The 19,198-nt window shown below is 39.7% G+C and overlaps 1 protein-coding gene across 5 annotated transcripts in view; it reads left to right on the forward strand.

Annotated features, from left to right (window-relative positions):
* The window catches only part of esamb (endothelial cell adhesion molecule b), a 63,819-nt gene extending 44,624 nt beyond the window's left edge, over nt 1-19,195 (forward strand). The window contains exons 1-9 of one of the 5 annotated variants that reach the window (XM_086261849.1): nt 1,858-2,342; nt 3,890-4,035; nt 4,611-4,706; nt 4,821-5,022; nt 5,438-5,593; nt 10,107-10,151; nt 16,284-16,406; nt 16,507-16,636; nt 17,773-19,195. In XM_086261849.1, the coding sequence (XP_086117975.1) occupies nt 3,925-4,035; nt 4,611-4,706; nt 4,821-5,022; nt 5,438-5,593; nt 10,107-10,151; nt 16,284-16,406; nt 16,507-16,636; nt 17,773-18,244 (1,335 nt within the window). In that variant the 5' untranslated portion in view covers nt 1,858-2,342; nt 3,890-3,924 and the 3' untranslated portion in view covers nt 18,245-19,195. Of the gene's footprint in view, nt 1-1,857; nt 2,343-3,889; nt 4,036-4,610; nt 4,707-4,820; nt 5,023-5,437; nt 5,594-10,106; nt 10,152-16,283; nt 16,407-16,506; nt 16,637-17,772 lie in introns of those variants that run through there. The other 4 variants (XM_086261846.1, XM_086261848.1, XM_086261850.1 and 1 more) reach the window with 4 other exon arrangements.
* The last annotated feature ends 3 nt before the right edge of the window (nt 19,196-19,198 follow it).

A 19,198-nucleotide genomic window follows, 5' to 3' on the forward strand; every position in this document is an offset into this window, starting at 1 on the left:
AACAAGACTGGCTACGGATACCGACTACGGAACGGAGCAGTTGTCAGCCACCTCCTGTACATGGATGACATATATATATATATATATATATATATATATATATATATATATATATATACACACACACACACACACACACACACATATATAAATACAGAGACAAATATAAATAAAATATACAAAGGGGATAAATAGAATAAATAGGAATAAAAAATAAAAATACAAGTGAATTGCACATTTCAAGTATTGAGTCTATTGCACTGTTGACTATTTACAAAAAGTATTGCACAAGGTATTGTACAGTGAGGTGCAGAGGCACTACAGCTTAGTTGTTCCCCCCTCCTTTGTCCTCCTGTTTCCCCTCCCTCTCCCCTCCAGAGAGGAGTTAAACAGTCTGATGGCGTGTGGGACAAAGGAGTTTTTAAGTCTGTTAGTTCTTGTCTTGGGGAGAAGCAACCTGTCACTGAACAGACTCTTCTGGTTGTTTATGGCCGTGTGCAGAGGATGCCCAGCATTGTTCATAATGTCCATCAGTTTCTTTAATGTCCTTTTCTCTGCCACTGTCACCAGAGTGTCCAGCTTCATGCCGACCACAGAGCTAGCCTTCCTGATCAGTTTCTCCAGCCTGGATGAGTCCCTCTTTGCTGTGCTGCTCCCCCAGCACACCACAGCATAGAAAAGTACTCCAGCAACCACCGACTGGTAAAACATCCTCAGGAGCTTCCTGCAGATGTTAAAAGACCTCAGCCTCCTGAGGAAGTACAGTCGGCTTTGGGCTTTTTTATACAGGTGCTCTGTGTTGCATGACCAGTCCAGTTTATTGTCCACCCACAGCCCGAGGTAATCAGAGAGCTAACAGGATTTGCGAGGGAAAAATCTATGTTTCAGATCTGAAAATAGATGATTTCGCTGCACCCTGGGCTGCTGTACATTACCAATCAAAAACAGGCTGATCTGACGGCTGATATGGGCATGGCGGTGGTGATGATGATGGCGATAAAGATATTAATCTCATGCACACATGCCCAATAGATGGCTTTACTCCTCAACATGGCTGGCACGAGCAAATGAGGAACAAACAGGAAGAATGTTTTCCTTTCGTTTACATGTCACAGTATAAATCACAGCTTTTGACATCTTTACATGTGTTGATGAAAAATAAAAGCAGGGTAGATCTCCCCTCAGTTGGTGACGTCCCTTTTATCTACAACCAACACTGTGTCCGCATTTTAGCATTCAATATTTATGCGATTAGATGCCAACAGATGATGAGCTTCAGTTTGAGTATGAATGAGCAGCTCTGCTACATCTACTAATTGTAAGCGTGCCTCTGTAGGATTGATACATTTAAGGGTCTTATTAGTTTCAGTACAGCCTACTGAAAGGTCAAGGTTCACCTGTGTATTTGCACATTCACCCAAAGGGAGATCAAACTGCACTGCCCCTCATGTGCACCACGTGATCGCAATCCAAAAAATCCACCCGACATAAGAGGTGTTAGGGTTGGATGCAGGAGTCAAGTTGCTTTCTGCCTTGAAAAATATTTTTTAGATAATTTTCTTCTATCTAATGTTTCTGATTGCATCATTTGCAAACAGGTTCAGCTGAGGTCACCCTAACCCCGTAACCACCCCACAGTTTTGTAATTGAAAAGCCTACATGTTGCTGTGATGATCGTGACCCTGGTATTGGTGGGAGAAATGATCGTGTGTTACATCATATCTGTGTACAGCTGAGCTCTTTTGCTCACATGAGGTGAGAGGATTGAGTCTGAGATTGTTGAGGGATTAGTCAGAAGGACTTACCAGATTCAGAGATTGAGAAATTAAGGGATAGGCGCACCACACTTGTGGGGTCACATTGTCCCAGGAGGAAAAAGAAAGCACTGAGTCACTGCAGGAAAAAGTGCATGTGAAAAAACCCCAAAAACAAGTTCTGTTTCATTTTTTGGTGCTTTATACATGCACACACACTTTCCTCCTTTCCATCTGTGCCCACACCACCACCCTCTGACTAATTCTCCTGCCCCTGCATGGCTTCACTGTGGGAGAGAAGGAAGGCGTGTCTGCATGAACAGATGTGGGGATCTCAGCTGGATGTCTATGGATCATAACGCTGCCTCCCATTCCTCTCTGCTACGCCCTGCCATCCATTTGAGCGCAGGAGGGACACTTTTCACTGTTTCATTTGCAGCATTTAAAGGATATAGCAGCAGTGGGTCTTTTTCACGTCCTTGGCTTTAGTTTTTAAAGCAAGCTCCAAACTGGAGACTCAGACGGAGACCAGCTGCTGGGATCAGTTGATCCAGCTTCAGGTGTCTGGTTCGGGTGACTGGGCACCCTGTGAGTTCAAAAAGATCTCTTTTGTGTTATCGTTTCCCACAACCTGTCTTCATATCACCATGACTGCTTCATTATCATCATTCCACCTCCGTCGTTTCGTCTTTGGTTTCTTTTCTATGTGCAAATGTATTTAAGAGTTTAAGAGGAAGCATTTTCCAACCACATCAGCTTCATCCGAATGTTAACAGTAGTGAGATAGTGGACACTTGTAAATATGACTTTTGGTTGATGAAATTAGTTTGAGATAAGCCAAAATTCTACTTTCTTTACCTCTTAAACCTGTATCAGATGCAGATGAAGAACCAAATATAGCGTTTTAATTTGCATCTTAACAATGAAACATTGCTGGGAGGGGGGGGATCAAACGAGTGAAAAGAAAAGCGTTAATATCCTCCAATAAAAATAAAGAGTTACAATTTTCATGTATTGATACGAAGGGTTAAGTTTGTTTTTCTCCTTCACCATTTGCTCGTTTCCCATGCAGAACAGTAGAGACTTAATCTACTGTAGTGTAAATCTTTTATGAAGGCTAAATTTGAGAATTTAGAGGCTGGGTGTGTGGTGATTTAGATCTTTGTTGATTTGGCAGCACTAATGTCCGCTTGTTTTGCCATAGATAATAACTTAAGAGATACTGATTTAAATTAAAATTGTCAAGAGTGCTCAGATCAGAGAAACTAGAGTAGTAATCTCCACCTTCTGCAATGTTATCATTGAGTTTTTACTACATATGAAGATGTTACAATGAAGCCATTAAGTCATTTGACAATTTTAGTTATTGTTTTTGTGCTGTTCAAAAGTTTTTATGCCGCTAATTTTGGTTCATCCAGTTTAAAGAACGATGAGCATACGCCACTTATGCCACCGTTTACTAGTCCTCCTGTTCTAGTCATGGCCAGATTTTAGTGAAACTTACTTAAAAATACACAAGTTGTGTTCAAGGTCAACTCACATTTGTCATATGACGGGCAATAACCTGGGAATTGTGAAGGATCATGAGATGGATGAGCTGCTACGTCTCTGATGTTCTGGTTTCCTGAGTAGTTCTTTTCATATTGCAGATCAAAACAATTGCTGCGAAAAAAGATGGTTAAAATCACTCAACTAATATCTCTTACATGGCCATGATGATGGCAGACATTTACAGAACAAAAACAAAAGAAAACGGATTATTGATATTCAGACAACTTAAAATAGAATCAGGGTGATTTTTATACCAAAGTATTATTAAAAATTATTGCTTCAGCTTCTTATATCAGTGAAAGTCAGTGCTGCTTCTCTCTCCCTAATATTATTATGTGAATATCTTTGATATCTTCCATGACTGCAAAATAATGATCTCTTGTTGGAGCCCTGCAAAAAATGGATTCAATCTAATCCCCAGAAATAAGTCGAATAAAACAAACGCAAAAGTTAAACTGACTTATTGTGTTGCCATAGCAACCTGGCTTTCTGCAAAAAGCAGTCAAGGCTGCTGTTCAGCTGCTCCGTCGAGGTCATGATAAGAAGTGCTTTTTAAACCCTTGTTATCACTGTTTTGGTTCCAGGTGACACAAAGAAGGTGGAGTTCCCCAGAAAAGAGATGGAGGTGGTACAAGGCCAGATGGTGGTGTTACAAGCGTGGTACAGCCCCAGCGCAGACATTTCCAAAAACTCTGTCATTTGGTACTTCTCTGGGAACGAGTCCAAGCAGGTGAGAAGGGAACAGCCGAAGCAGTGTAACGTTGTGCTGAATAGCTGCTCTGACCTCTGGTGCAAAGACAACCGAGAGCCTCTTTAAAGGGATTAGAGTAAAGTACGGTTTGCTGGTTGGTTCTCTGGCAAGCGCTACAGAAGCTTTACATCTAATGCAAAAACTATTAGAGCTCAAACAACGAACTGAACTACTTTGCGTAGATTATTTTCTATCATACAATATCAGTTTAAAGACTGTATTTAAAGCTGTGTTTAGATCTTCTTATTGTTTAATTTAAGCAAGAGGAAGAGAGTAATGTTGCATTGCATGACAATGTTACATTCTGACTCACCCATAGAGATTTGTAAAACATGTTGATATGTAGAGATTAGGATTTTTTCTAAAGCCACTGTCTAATTCATAGTGGAAGGAAGAAGGGGAGGGCGTTAGGAAGGACAATATGCCTCTAATGACACTTGAGCCCTACATTGTGCTGTACCTCTCTTACATAGCACACGCTGCTAGTGAACTTGCACATGCCTGCACATGCACTATGTTTGTGTGTGTTTATATGATTAATATTATCTAAACAGTTTCCGATGCCTGTGAGATTATCTCAAACAGAAAATCAGGCTGAAATTCAACATCCACCATCTGTAGATGCCAGGATTATCTTTATGAAGGACATGGTAATCTGCACATCTTAATATCAGGCAGAATTCAAAAAAATGTTCATTTGAATGAAATAATCCATATCGATGTAGTGATGTCTGTGTTTCTGTGGACGTGTTCTCTCCGTGCAGGTGATAAACTTTAGCTCAGGTGAGGTCGGACACGGTCAGAACGAGTTCACAAAAAGAGTGGGCTTCAGTGTGGCCATGCCCTCGGCCAACCTCTCCATCTACATCAATAACACCCAGGAATCCGACTCTGGTCGCTACACGTGTATTATCATCATCTCCGGAGCTCCTGGCATTTCTGGGGAGATGAGCCTTAATGTCAAAGGTAATGGTCCGCAGCGTCAGAGGAATTTCAAAGGTTAGATGTAATCAGAAAGTCTGCAGTGCAGCTCACACACTTCCTCGGATTTGGAAGTTCAGGCGAAGTAAATGCTAAGCATATTTTAAAGGATTTAGGATTAGACCAGTCTGTCAAAAATCATATATTTATATGAGAAAGCACTGTCCACATAAAACTCATCTGCTGTTTAGGGATTCGCTGGGCTCTCAGGTTGTTATGTCATCCTCCAGCAGCAGATTGAAACGTACTTTTTTTTTGCGGCGTGGCTACTGCCCTGAGACATTTCCACATCGCTGGCGCTGCATTACAACTACCATAGAAGTTCACTAAATGGGGCTGCTGGTGTAGCTTCTTATCGCGCATGTTTTAAATCACTAACATTATCTGTCCCTCTGCCCAGTCCCTCCTTCTCCCCCAGTGTGCACCATGACAGGGAACCCAGTGGTGAAGGGCAATGTGACTCTGAGCTGTAAGTCCAGTCATGGAAAGCCTGTCCCTCAGTACAAATGGACCAAGGCTGCACCCATGTCTGAGGTCTTCTTCTCTCCAATGCAGAGTAAGTATTTTCCCAGCACGCAATGCCTAAACTTAAATTACTCGTCCCCCCTCCTGCCTGCAAAAACAACTCTCCACCCACTCCATATTTGCTCACTTGATGTGATGTTCATCCTTTCAGGTTATGTTTGCCCAGGTTTTGCATCAGCACTGAAAAAAAAGTCCCCATCGAGCAGTGTGCTCTGGTGATTATACAAAGACTGTAAGGACCTGTTTCACAGGCGTCATACTGTGGCAGGAAAAAGCACACCGATCATTTCAGGTTCCTGCTGTTGTTGCTAGTTTGCTGTGGTGTTTCACTGATGCAACTGCTGGAACAGAGCCATCCTTAAAGAAGCTGGTTTCACTTTGGCTTTACCTCAGCAACATGGGTTCAGAATGTCTCCCATTAAAGATGAATGACTCAGAGGTAAACATGGTAATACCTGAGCAAAAGTGTTTTTATTTCTATTATTCATTAACTTAGTGTTTCACAACAGGAAGAGTTATTCAAACTAATTTCCAGAAAGAGTTATCATACTGAGAATACAATAGGATAGCGGAAACTCTTCCAGTATGTTGGACCAGGTCACTTTCCATATTCCGCTTAATTTTCTGACTGTAAATCTCTATATGCGTTTTCATGCTGTGTCAAAAATGAAAGACCAGAGGAATTCATAGCCTTATAGAAACTGTGCAGCAGTCAAAGACAAGAAGGGAAGAGCAAGTGCTTTGATGCCCTTTTCCCCAGTATTTTGCCTCTCAGCCATCACACCAAGGTGTTTGGGTTGTTTGAAGCCTGAGAACAGGAACTAAACAAGACCAAAGAAAAATAGCCTCTGCTTGGGTTTAATGTTATCCTGAGACTTTCAAAATAATATCATTATTAATCATAATCAATAAGTCAGCTATTTAACAAAAACTTTGAATTAACTGTTGAGGAATTACAGATCTTTTTTATAGTCTCCCATTTTCAGAGGATCAGAAGCTGTGTTTCCTCCCTTAAGATGCTCTGCTAAGCCGTTACTGCTGCCACCTTCAGTTGTTGCTTGTTTGCACCTCTCAGCCTCACATTTATTTTCTATACCCAATTTCGTTGCCTTGAGATACTCTTGGGATGCTTTTGCAGTTTGCTTTTGGTCATCATCCATTTGCACTTTACTGCCTGATCAGTTTTGCAGCATTTGGCTGAATTTGAGCAGAGAGTGTAGCAGCAGTCACATCATCAAAAAACAATAGTGACCCAGTTCCACTGTCCACCTTACATGCCCACGATATAACCTTGTCTCCACCATGTTTGACAGATCATGTGGCATGCTTTGGATCATAAACTGTTTCTCGCCTTTTCCATATTTTTATTTTCCTGTCATTCTGGTACAAGTTAATCTTGGTTTGATCTGATCAAAGAGGGTTTTTTTTCTGTTTTCAACCATGGAAATAATTCTGTCATCATCCACTTTAGTTGTTTTCTGTAGTCTATGGGCCTTTTGGTCTTGGTGAGCTGATCAATTTGTTTCTTCTTTCTTTCTTAAGATTGTACCAGATTGTTATTTAGTCACTCCTGAAGCTTTCGCTGTCTGATGGGTTTATTCTGTTTTTTTCAGCCTCTCCCACTTTTCCTGAAATCTCTTTGGGCCTCATGTTTAAAATCACCATGAAAAGCTATAAGATATAAATTCAAGACCTTGAAACTTCACATATTACATCTGCTTTGTTTCATGAAATAACAAGAAATCAGCCATAAAACCGCTTGATGGAATTGATGGAACTATTTTAAGCCTCTGAAAATAGTAGACTATGTATAAAAATGGCTGTAATTCCTGAAAAGTTCATGCTAAATTTGTTGTGCAACCCTTTAAATTAAAGCGGAAAGTCTGCACTTCCGTCACATCTTAACCGTTTGATTTTAAATCCTCTGAAGAGGCAAAAGTACAAAAATGTTGTCTTTAATTATGGAACTAACTGTATCTTTTAAAAAAGGGCCACCAGTTGTTATTATGGTCACATACTTAGTTAATCAAGTTTCAAAGTTTAGCAAAATCACACATTTAAAAATAACAACTAGGAAAAAAATAACCCACTAACAGAAATAACAGAAACCTTGCTCGTCTCAGTTTATCCACAAAAAACACATAGATGACAACTTGAATATGCAAGAACCAAATCACATAATCCTGCTGAGTTCAGAGAATTGTTTTATTGAAGTGATGAAAGTGAATTGGAACACATGGTCAAAGCCTGCCAAAAAGACCATAAGACGTGGAGATTTGGTACTCTGTTACAGAGCAAAGCATCTTAGATCGTTGGAAGAAAGCTGTACTTTCTTAATGATGAGTTTTTCTGGGAAGGGGGTGACCCCAGCACTTCTAAATGTTAAAACACTGGTTCAGGAAACATGATTTAAATCCCTTTTAAAATCATCAGTGAGATTTAAGCAAAACAGCTGCAGCACAAAAGGAAAGGAATATTAGTGAATTCAATATTAGTGAATATGAGAATATTAGGAGCAGAACACAAAAGACAGGAACGTTTGTCAGAAACTATCAGAAATGTATATTAATCATTATAGCAAAATGCACTGCTTGATCGTCACAGTATTGCACACAGTCCGTTAAACCTCGGGCATATCAGTCTGTCCAGTTAGGACTGATAGATCATTATGAATACATTTAGTGCAAATGAAAGAGGGTTTTACTTGTAGTGGCCACAGATTGTTGCTCTCTCCTTATCCCTCCTGATTGAGTTTGCTCTAGTTTTGTTTTGTGTTGGTGCCCTCTTCACTACTGGCCAACAGAGTTATTTGCATCTCCCATGACAGTCTATCAGTCATTACATGAGGACATAGACAGAGCCGTAGAAGTGCATCAACCAGGAGGACTGGTATATGCTCCTTTGTGCCAGGAGGAACAGAAGGACCGCTGACAGAGCCCTACAGAATGACCTCCAATGGGCCGCGTATGTGCATGTTTCTGACCAAACTGTCAGAATCAGACTGCGTGAGGGCAGCATTAGTCCCAAATGTTCTTTAGAAGAACCTGTCCTCTGTGCATCTGCCAAAGAACAGCAGAACTGGTAGGACTTTTCTCTCAAAATATGACAATAGGTTCACACTGAGCAGATATGGATGGTGTGAAAGAGTCGGAAGACGCTGTGGCGAATATTATAATGCTTCCAACATCATCTGTGAAATGAATGGGGCACCAGTGATCGACCTGCCAGTTCTAGTGTTCGGCTGCGTGATGTCAGTCTGTGAACACATGCTGCACTAAAGGATGCCGATCCCTATCATCTATCACCTCCTGCTACTCCTCGTACAAAGGAGCAGATACCAGTAATGCAGCTCTCCTCCTTGTATCCATTTCCTAGTATCTCCTCCACACTCTTGAGGCTGTTCTGGGAGACACAGCAAAGCTTCTTGCAATGGTACACATGAATGGGGATGTGCTCTCCTGGACAAGCTGGACTACATGTGCAACCTGAATGGACTGCAGGTACTGTCTCATGCAAAAGTAGCAGCAAGATTACTAAGAAAAAGCAAAATTGCAGAAAAGTCATTCAGAGTGTATAAAGAGAGAGTAATGGTCTGTGGCTACCACATGCAAAACCATTCCACTGTTGTGATCCTCTCCAGCACACCTGTTGTCACTTTCATCTGAACCACAGCAGGTGAAATGGATTCACAGTGATTCATGATTCCCAACTGAACAGATTGACCCTGTCGAAGTTTAATTATTTGAAGCTGTTTTGTCTTTGTTCACTACAGTATAGTGAATAAATAAATGATTCCCTTGAGTTTTATTGTTTACACCAGCAGGATAAAGGGGTTGAATAATTTTGACTGCAGCTGTAAATGTTTCAAATGGACTTCAGAGGAAGATCCTCGATCGTGGCATGACGCACAGTGTGAAATCCTCTTTACTGAATGAGACACGTAGCATTCTCCTTTCAACGTGCTGCACAAGCGCAAGAGAGAAAACAGGAATTTCTTGCATTATTTTTCACAAAGAAAAAAAAGACGCCATCTGTTTCTGAGCAGTAGGACTTTGGCTGATTGATTGAGTATTGACTTAACTGTTCTGATCTCTGGCCTTCATCTCTTTAAGTCCTCAAACTCATAACATGAAAACTACTCCCTCTGATTATGCATCCTCTCACATGCTTTCAACACTCGAGCTCCAACCCTGCGCGCATCTTTTTATGCACACTGATATATGCCAACTCTGTGACACTTGAACTTTACTCTGCCCATCACTGCTTATCCCTTTCAGCAGTCTCTCTCTCTCTCTCCCTCTCTGTTTTTTCCTCTCTCTCTGCTGATCCTCTCGCCGCACTTCTCATTTCCTGTTGGCCTAGGTACCTAATCTAACAAGCCCCATGTCATTACTTGATCAGCCCCTCTAAGAAGCATAAGTTGGATTTGGGACAGAGAGTGCAGCACATCTTGCTACCCCTCCCTTCAATTTCTACCATTCCCTCTCTACCTTTCATTTAAGCTCACTCTCTTTTTCATCTTTTTGTAAAAAAATAATTGAAAGAGTGGAGAGCCTGCCCCCAGACCATGCTTGTCCTTGGGTTCATGGGTAAGGGCTTTCAGTCATACGTTTTTCAGTTATTCCCCATACTCTTTCTCACCTCTACCTGCAAGAATAATTATGTTTGTAGAGTCAACATGGCACTCCTTAAGCTCTAAGAAAGCTTTAAAGGAAAAGACAAATCAACCCCATTTGTAATAATGCTTATAATAGTATTTTCAAAAATTTAAAATAAAAAGACTAGATTCAAACTCTATAAATATTAATTATAAAACCACTCAGTTGTCTTTATTTTAACCATTTGGAATTGTGAACCAGTGTTTTATGCTGTAATCTTTCCTGACTATTTCCATGACAAGCAGGGGTTAAAGTGGGCTGGAACAATCTGGAACAGCACGAGTAATTAAATCTGACAGACAGGTTATTGTACAGTGGTGAACAAATCTTTTCCCCTTTCCAGATTTCCTGTTTTTTTTTGGTGTGTTTGTCAAACTTAAATGTTTCAGATCATCAAAGAAATGTAAATATTATACAAATATAATGCAGGTAAAGAAAAAATGCATTTTCTACATGAAGCTGTTTATTATTTAGGCAAAAAAATAATTATCTAAATCTACATGGCCCTGTGTGAAAAAATAAGAAATAATGTAATTGAGATCTCTTAGTCTGGTAAAGTTTATAAAGCCATTTCTAAAGCTGTGGTACTACAGTGAGAGCCATTATCTACAAATGGTGAAAACATGGAACAGTACCCTAAGAGCACAAGGACGACTCATCCAAGACTTTAAAAAGACCCCAGAACAACACCCAAAGAACTGCAGGCCTCACTTGGCTGAGTTATGGTCAGGTGTTCATGACTCTTTAGTAAGAAAGAGACTGGGCAAAAATGACCTACAAGGCCAAGTTCCAAGACGAAAACCTCTGCTGAGCAAAAGGAACATAATGGCTCAACTCAGTTTTGGAAGAAAACATCTTGATGATCCCCAAAACATTTGGGAAGATGCTCTGTGGACTGACAAGACAAAATTTGAACAGTTTGGGACATGTGTGTCCCATTACATCTAGTGTAAAAGTAACACCTGTCATGGTCCTGGGTCGTTGACCCAGCGTTTTGCGTTTTTTTTTCTGATCTGTATTAGTTAGGGTTAACCTGAAGTTTGGTGTATTGTCAGCCCTACCTGTGTCTGTCCTTGGTGCTCTGTTCATGTCCCCGTGTTGTGTTGTACATCAGTCTGTTTCCTGTTTTATTTTGAAGGCTCGTGTTCTGGATTTCCTGTTCTGTTCTGAAGGTCTGTGTCTGTTGTTATTGTGTTCAGCTTGTCTCCTCCGGTCCCCAGGTGTATTAGGTTCAGCTGTTCTTCCCTCCTGTGTGTGATTACCTGATTACCTTGTGTGGGTATATTTAGTGGGTGTCGGTCTGTGTTCGTTGTCGGCTCGTCTGCGTTCATCCATGTATCACTGCGTTAATCTACATTCATCTGCGTTCTATGGTGTTCCTGTCTCTGCGTCTCTCTGCCCCGCACCCCTTTGTATGGTCCCAGGTTTGTCACTTAGTTTCTCCCAGTTTAGGTTTCCGTTTGTAATTACTCGTGCTTCATTGCCTGTTTTTGCCACTACCACCCTGTAAATAAAACGTCACTCGTATCATCAGTTTGCTGCATTTTGGGTCCTCCTTTTCCTCCACACCACACGGCTCCCTCCGCCAGCCGTGACAACACCACATTTCAGAAAAAGCAGAAAAGGAGACTGTCGGGCCATCTGCTTCTGACCTCAAGCACACTTTGGTTCTGCAGCAGGACAATGATCCAAAAAACACCACCAGAAATGAAGCCTTCGGAGTGGCCTAGAATTCAATTCTAGCATGTGGCATGACCTTAAAAAGGTGGTTCATGCTCGAAAACTCTCCAGTGTGGCTGAATTACAACAATTCTGCAAAGATGATTCTGCCAGAATTCCTCCACAGTGCTGTAAACTCAGTTATTGCAAACGCTTGATTGCAGTTGTTGCTGCTAAGGGTGGGCCAACCAGTTATTAGGTTTAGGGGCCATTTAATTTTTCACACAGGGTCATTTTTTTCACTTAATAATAAAGGCTTTCATTTAAAAACAGGATTTTGTGTTAACTTGTGTTATCTTTGTCTAATATTTACATTTGTTTGATGATCTGAAACACTCAAGTGTGACAAACAGAAAAAAAGAGGAAAATCGGGAATGGGGCAGCACTGTATATCACTATTGAATGAGTTCATTCTTCATGTGCTGCAGGCTGTGGTGGCTGCCAGGGGCAGCTTGGTGGTACTTACTCAGTAACAAGAAAAAAACTGACATCCCAAGGCCCACTTACACTTTCAACACATCCCTCTTTTTATTGTTGCTGTGATGCGTTCATGGTGCAGAAGTAAATTTGTTGTGGTACTTAGCAACTGGGTAGCTACTGAAGTAAGCATAACAGAGTAACATTTTTTTTAAATGGCAGGTAGTTTTAAATGCAACATTTTAATCAACTTAACAAATGTCACCAAACACACACAACTGTTTCCGTGCAGTTTTTCAAAAAGTGGACAGTTTCTGTATTTCCCAGGGGGAAAAATGTTAATGTGTGACATTGACAGAGAAAGAAAGGGAAGAAAGGAAAGGAAGATCAAAGGTTATTTTCAAAAGTAATCATTGCTCAGCGTGTGACATTTTTATGGACTAGTAAGTTAAAATTTATGTGTAATTTTCTGATTCATTTTAGAGTGCTTAATTAAAATTTTGGATCTATAGGTGATGTGTTGCTAAATTATGTTTTTGTGAAATGTCTTGCAAAAACAAATTTAAGTCATTTAAATTTTAAGAATATACTGTTCAGGCTAGTGCAGGGTACACTGGTTAGTTTACAGTAATGCAGTGCGCTTGACTGGTTACAGCTAGGGCAATGTTACCAGATTACATCAAAGGTAGCAGACATCAAGGTATAAACCTTTTATACTAGCTTTATTGTATCTAGTTAGGGGGTTGGAAATCGGCCATATAGCCTGTGTAACATCTGCTTTAGATATTGTTGAATTCAGTTGGTTGCATCATCAGACAGAGCAATGAATATTAGAGTAGAAACCCAGGTCAGCAGATCACAGGTTGTACACAAGGACAAACCTACTGGAGCTTACAAAACAATGTCTTATGTGCCCTTTTTCTAAGTGATTCTTAAGACTAAGACTTGATCTTGGTGTTCCCCACCTGCCAAATCCCACTTTAACCCCTCATGACAAGGACTTTTAAACTTCCAAGCCTCATTAATATTAAGCGGAAGGGTTGACTTTGTCCTTTAAATCTTTGCAGTATGTTGTGTTAGATTTAGCTGTCATCCCATTGCAGTTTTTAACTGTGTACTATAAGATTATGTTAATTTATTATTGTGTAGTTAAGCTATGATGTGGGTTAATAAATAAATATGAATATAGTCAATAATAACCCTAAATTGTATAAATTTAATATGCTTTCATATTTTATTACTTATATATGAATATTTCACATGTGAAAAACATGAATATGATTTTCTTGCAGATATGGATAAAAATATCTGTAACCCTTTCAGTCACTTTTTAGCTTTCATGGTTAGCGAGTTAGCACACAGAATAACTGACTTAATCCAAGAGGACCTAAATATCACACAATAAAGTTTAAACTTTAAAAAAAAAAAACACAGCAAGCAATGTTTAAACCATATATTGAAAAAAATCTTATACAGTCATTGATTTAAAAAATAGTTAATGTTTGCTAGCTAGCTAGTAGCTAATTAGCTTTAGCTTGATGTGCTAGAAATTTGTTCAGCAGCTAGTTTGAAGTAACTGTAAAACTCAAAGGAATTGTTCAACTGTTTAAACTCATTAACTTGATATGTAAACTTTGTAACAATGCTATACAATTTGCAGTTTAGTGTGCTATAAATAAATGTTTATTAATAGCAAAATATAAAATTAGTAGGCTACAATACGAGTAATTAACAGTTTCTGCTGGTAATAGTTTTACTTATTTAGCTAAGTAAAACTATTATTATTATTACTAATATTACTGTTATTATTATTATTATTATGATTACATATTGTCTGTTCACTGTAGCTTTTTACAGCATATATGCTGTGTAAAAGTCTCAAGCCAACACTCATTTAAAAAAGAAAAAAAAAATTGCCTCCAAGGAGTCAGATGTTCTAAGTTCTCCAGGCTTTATAAAGGGTTTAATAAAAAATATATATATATATTATAATTTTATAAAAGAAAATAATTTTGACCACCTTTTTAGCTTTTTAACACTAACCTATGACTTATTCAAGCATAAAAGAGGCACCTAAAGTCAAGGAGATTTATGGTGCAGAGTGCAAAGATGTCAGAATAAATTATGTTATTGTAAAAAACTATTATTTTTTTTGCCCTATATACTGTATCTGTTTTAATATTGTTACTGCAGCCCAAAAACTCTTGAGACACTCCTCATACTAAGGATATCATTTAAACATAGGCATGAAATTAATAGATTTATGAGTGAATAAACAGGGAAAGGTGTCTTTTATGCTTCTGTTTTAGTTGTGCTTCTTACTTACTCGAAATTTTATCAGTTTATGGCTGTTTAGCCCTTTAGGTCAGAATTAATGTTATACCCTTTACTGACATCCAAACTAAACATGTTAGCTTACATTGCTGTGCAAACTAATCCTGCATTCGATGGGCACATATGCCATGTGAGGTAGCTGACTATACTATTAGCTGCAAAGTCTGCCAGTTTCCATGAGTCACATGTCATGTGTCAAGGCTTTGACAAATGCTGCTCATTGACCTTGCAGTGATGGCAGCATAACATGAGTAATGGTCCCATCTTGACATGAAGTCGCACTTACTGTAACATCAGATCCCTGCAGCTCTGTTGCCACGGGGATCTGTGATCACTGTGCAGGCTTGAAATCGCTCCAAACGAGTCAGCTGATACGCGGCTAATCTGTCACAATTAGGTTGGGGCCTTCACAGCTGTTTTTTAGGCCCAGGGATTAAATAATCACAGCAGGACAGGTGCATATCACCCTTATCCACAACTGTTTTTCTTGGGTTTATTTTGATTTCTCACGCATAATGTTAACACGCTGGTCTTAAGCTTAATAAGCATAGGCATAATTTATTTCTACTTTTGATTTCAATGTTTTTTTAAGACCTAGAGGGGCAGGATATATGTCAGCAGCTTCTTCTTCTTCTGTATTTATTGAAAACACAACAGATTTAGAAATTATTACATCTGCCTACCTTAGCCCTCCTTGTAGTAGTGAAACAGGAGAGACAAAACAAAGCTCAGTCCAGCCTTTGCCCAACCAAAACTTTGGGATTAGAGCAGTTTGGGAATAATTATTAAAGATTTTGCTCACACCTTTCCACTAAATCTACTTCTTTTGCCCTTTGTGACTGACTCAATGCTTTACAGTCACTTTTTCAGGGGAGGGTTTCCAGTAAAATCAAACACACCTACTCTCAGTTGCCGCCATGAATCAAAATGAGATCAGATGAAGGCGTGCTGCGATATGACGTCTCAGATTGGATTTCAGAGGATTTGCTGTGATAAATCCAGCATGAAGCTTGTTTATTTTTCGACAGCCTATGTCTGCAACATAGTATTTTAAGATCAGATGTGCTAAGAGGAACAGATTGTGAGACTGATGCACATGCTCTCACTGCATGTGTGAGAAAATATGAAAACAAAAACTCATGTCCAGCATCAACAGACTAGTGTTGTTAGATTGCAGCAATGTAACATTTCTTTTCCTCCACTAAGTAATGGAAACCAGCCAATAATGGCCAGCCAATAATTATATTCTGTATTAACACTGCAATGATATGTTGAATACATTAGTCTTAGCATGATATAAAAAAACAACAAAAATAAATAAAGTGATACTAACATAATACTTGTGATACTGATAGAAAGAATCCCATGTTTAAGTTTAAAAGAGAAAACTAAGTTGCAAACGAACAAACTTTTTATTTTTAATAAATATAAATCCAGTTATAGTCAATTGTAATTGTGTATATATAGTAAGTCTGTTACTTCGTACTGTAGTAAGTTCATGTGTTTAGTTCCCTTGACGTTTTTCTTCTTCCTGGCTCAGATCACATAAATATGTGATTGTGAAGAGTGTGTAACTACAGTTGTTTTTTTCAGATGAGAGACACGGTACCCTCAGGCTGAGCAACCTCACTAAAAGCATGTCAGGGAAGTACATCTGTCGAGCCAGCAACACCGCCGGCTCCGACAGCTGCTCCATTAACCTGGAGGTTTTCACCTGTATGTACACAGCATGAACTCTGTTTTTATTCTCCTTCACCCCAGAGTATTTAAAAGTTTGTTTGGGAAATCACCACTCCATCTTTGTTACGTTTCTCAGCTTCCAACGCAGGTGTGATTACAGCAGCTACTCTGGGGTCAGTGGTGGGACTGGTGGCCATGGTGCTGTTTCTCATATTCATACTGAGGAGGAGAGGGGACACAGAGGAGGAGATAGCCAATGAAATCAAGTGAGTTTCACTGTCTGTAGAGTGGGCACTTTGTCACATTAAATCCTCTTTTATGCCTCTACAAGATCACAGTGACGCCATGCGTGGCTTATTATATTCTAATAAAAACATCATTAAACAAATTGCTGATGAGTTTAATATGTTATTCCCTTGTTTTAGGACATGTTGAACAGTAAAATTATGTCAGTTTTGTAAATTTTGGTCATTCCATGTAATCCAAAAGGAGGATTAGCCTGGATTTTCTCATTGGTTAATCACTTGTGATCAACAAGTCATTGGCCAATAAGCATCCAGTTTCCCTTCTCCAGTTTAAAAACACCACATAAAGGTTAAAATGCTCATCTCATGTCTTCAAACAGAAGTTTACCATTAAAAGGCTTATATCACCGGAGCTAAGGCTTTATACAGTCTATGTGTACATCGTGTATTTCTTGACAGCTGTCAGAAATGTGGAGTAGTGAGATGTAATTTCTGTGTCCAAAAAATGATGATGATACAAATGGAAAGTAGAGTGTGTCGTCTCTGAGCACGACGTGACAGTAAAGTCATCCTATTCATCCTAAAGAGGCCATTTGGAGTCGAAGAGGGTAGATCCTGTTTTTTCTCATTATTTTGAATCCAGTTGTTTGGAGCAGGGCTTTAAATTGACTTTTGCTCAGTGTGAAATGTGCAGTGTTGCACATCATCCAACCAGAACCCCTGCACTAAGATATGGTAAGCGCCATAATGTGTGCCCTCCACCTCACGGTGTAATGTACCCACAAATTTTCCAAAAAAAAACAAACAAGCCTTCTGCTTCTAAGAGTCCGTTTACAGTAATGCAAAGCAGTGATTCAGCAAGTATGTGTTATCTGTGTTTTCATGCTATCCTAGTTTTTGTGCATTTTTGAACATTTAACCTTTGTAACTGATACTGTGTAAGTAGAGCATCGTTTACACTAAATCAGTAGTTTACAAGCACTTGATTGTTAGGAGATCACGTGAGTATAAAATACTGTCACTCAATGTGTTTTGTTGACAGTATTGCAGCTGCAGTGTCCGTTATCGTTTTACTTGAAGCACTTCACTTCTGTTTTGTTTTCTGTCTCCTTTTTAATGATTTTTCTTTCACCCTCTTTCCTTGCTTTTTACCGCAGGGAGGACGCTCAGGCACCAAAGCGAGTGTCATGGGCAAAGAGCAACACAGGCTCAGATGGTATGTCCAAGAATGGCACGTTATCCTCCATAGCCACCAGCCCTCAACCACGAGACCCCCATCAGCCCAACTTCCACTATCCGTACTCCCCGATATCAGCTTCAGACGCGAGCTCAGTGATCAACGCCTACCAGCTGCGCCCTGGAGAAGCCAATACCTTACAAGGGCTTCCTGGCTACAACATCGGAGGCACGCCGTCGCGTAAACACAGGCGGCCTCCGAGTGCAAACGGGGCTCCTTCGCAGGTTCTCAGGAGCCCTGCGGTCACCAACCCCAAAAGAACTGAGGGGGCGCAGCCTCAGATGGCACCTCCACCCACTGTGTCCCCACAAGTTAGTTCCTCCACTCTGACACGCATGGGAGCTGTTGCTGTCATGGTGCCTGCTCAAAGCCAGGCTGGATCACTGGTGTAACGGCGTGGGAAGCAAAGGACAGAGAATCCCTCGCAATGAAGCGCCCTTTCTCGGTGAAGGCCTGATAGGTTGAGAGAGAAGGAAAAAAACGTGCTTCACTGGAACAAACTCTTCCTTCGGTTTGTTGACAAACCAGTGCAGCGTTCTTCATTTCAGTTTTCTTTTAAATGCTGCGATCAGGCTCATTAAAGAGAAATATATTTTTATTTCCATGCTTAGAACGAAAAGAAGTGTTGATTTTACGTAGCAGCATACAGTGATATTGTAAACCGTAGCAAGCAGGATGGTTTACTTGCGATTGTCGTGCAATGTTTTGGCTACATTTCTATGATTTCTACAACTTCATTGTAAAGAGATTTTTCTAATTTCATTTTTATGTTATTTTACCTGGATGTGTAAAGTTCACTTTTCTCAGGCTAACTGCACTCGTTCAGAGCAAAAACACACAATTCAGACACTGAAAATAGTTTCTAGAGTTTCACATTTCTGGCCCACATTCATGTTCACATCAAGAAACAGTTTCAGTGTGGGTTGAAGACTGATAAGGACTCAAAACGTGATGATTTTGCTTGTTATGGTAGCTGGAATGTAACCAAAGTAGTGAGTATAAGTGTTAAAGGCGATGGTTTCTGACTATTTTGCTTAAAATTGTTGAGTATAACAAGATTACTGCAAACATATGGCAGAGCCAGTAGTGGAGACCGCTCAAGAAAGCGTCCATCCTCGATATCTGACCAATGTTTTCTGCTTGTTTGTTTTCATGATTTCAATTACACTGAACTCTGGAGATAACGATGCAATGATGTTCTGATGTTGAAATACTACATGTAGCACTTTTAATGCAGTTCTGACTGTTGATGGAATTTTGTTTTTCAATAAAATGTTCTGCAGTATTTGACTAAATATTGATCAGTTCCATATTTAATGGAAACAAAAACCTAAAGGTGCTAAACT

This window comes from Aulonocara sp. 'chitande type north' Nkhata Bay, linkage group LG14 (assembly GCF_057382095.1).
Source record: "Aulonocara sp. 'chitande type north' Nkhata Bay isolate Kocher_YH1m ecotype deep benthic linkage group LG14, A_spYH_male_GT1.1, whole genome shotgun sequence".
Taxonomy (NCBI): domain Eukaryota; kingdom Metazoa; phylum Chordata; class Actinopteri; order Cichliformes; family Cichlidae; genus Aulonocara; species Aulonocara sp. 'chitande type north' Nkhata Bay.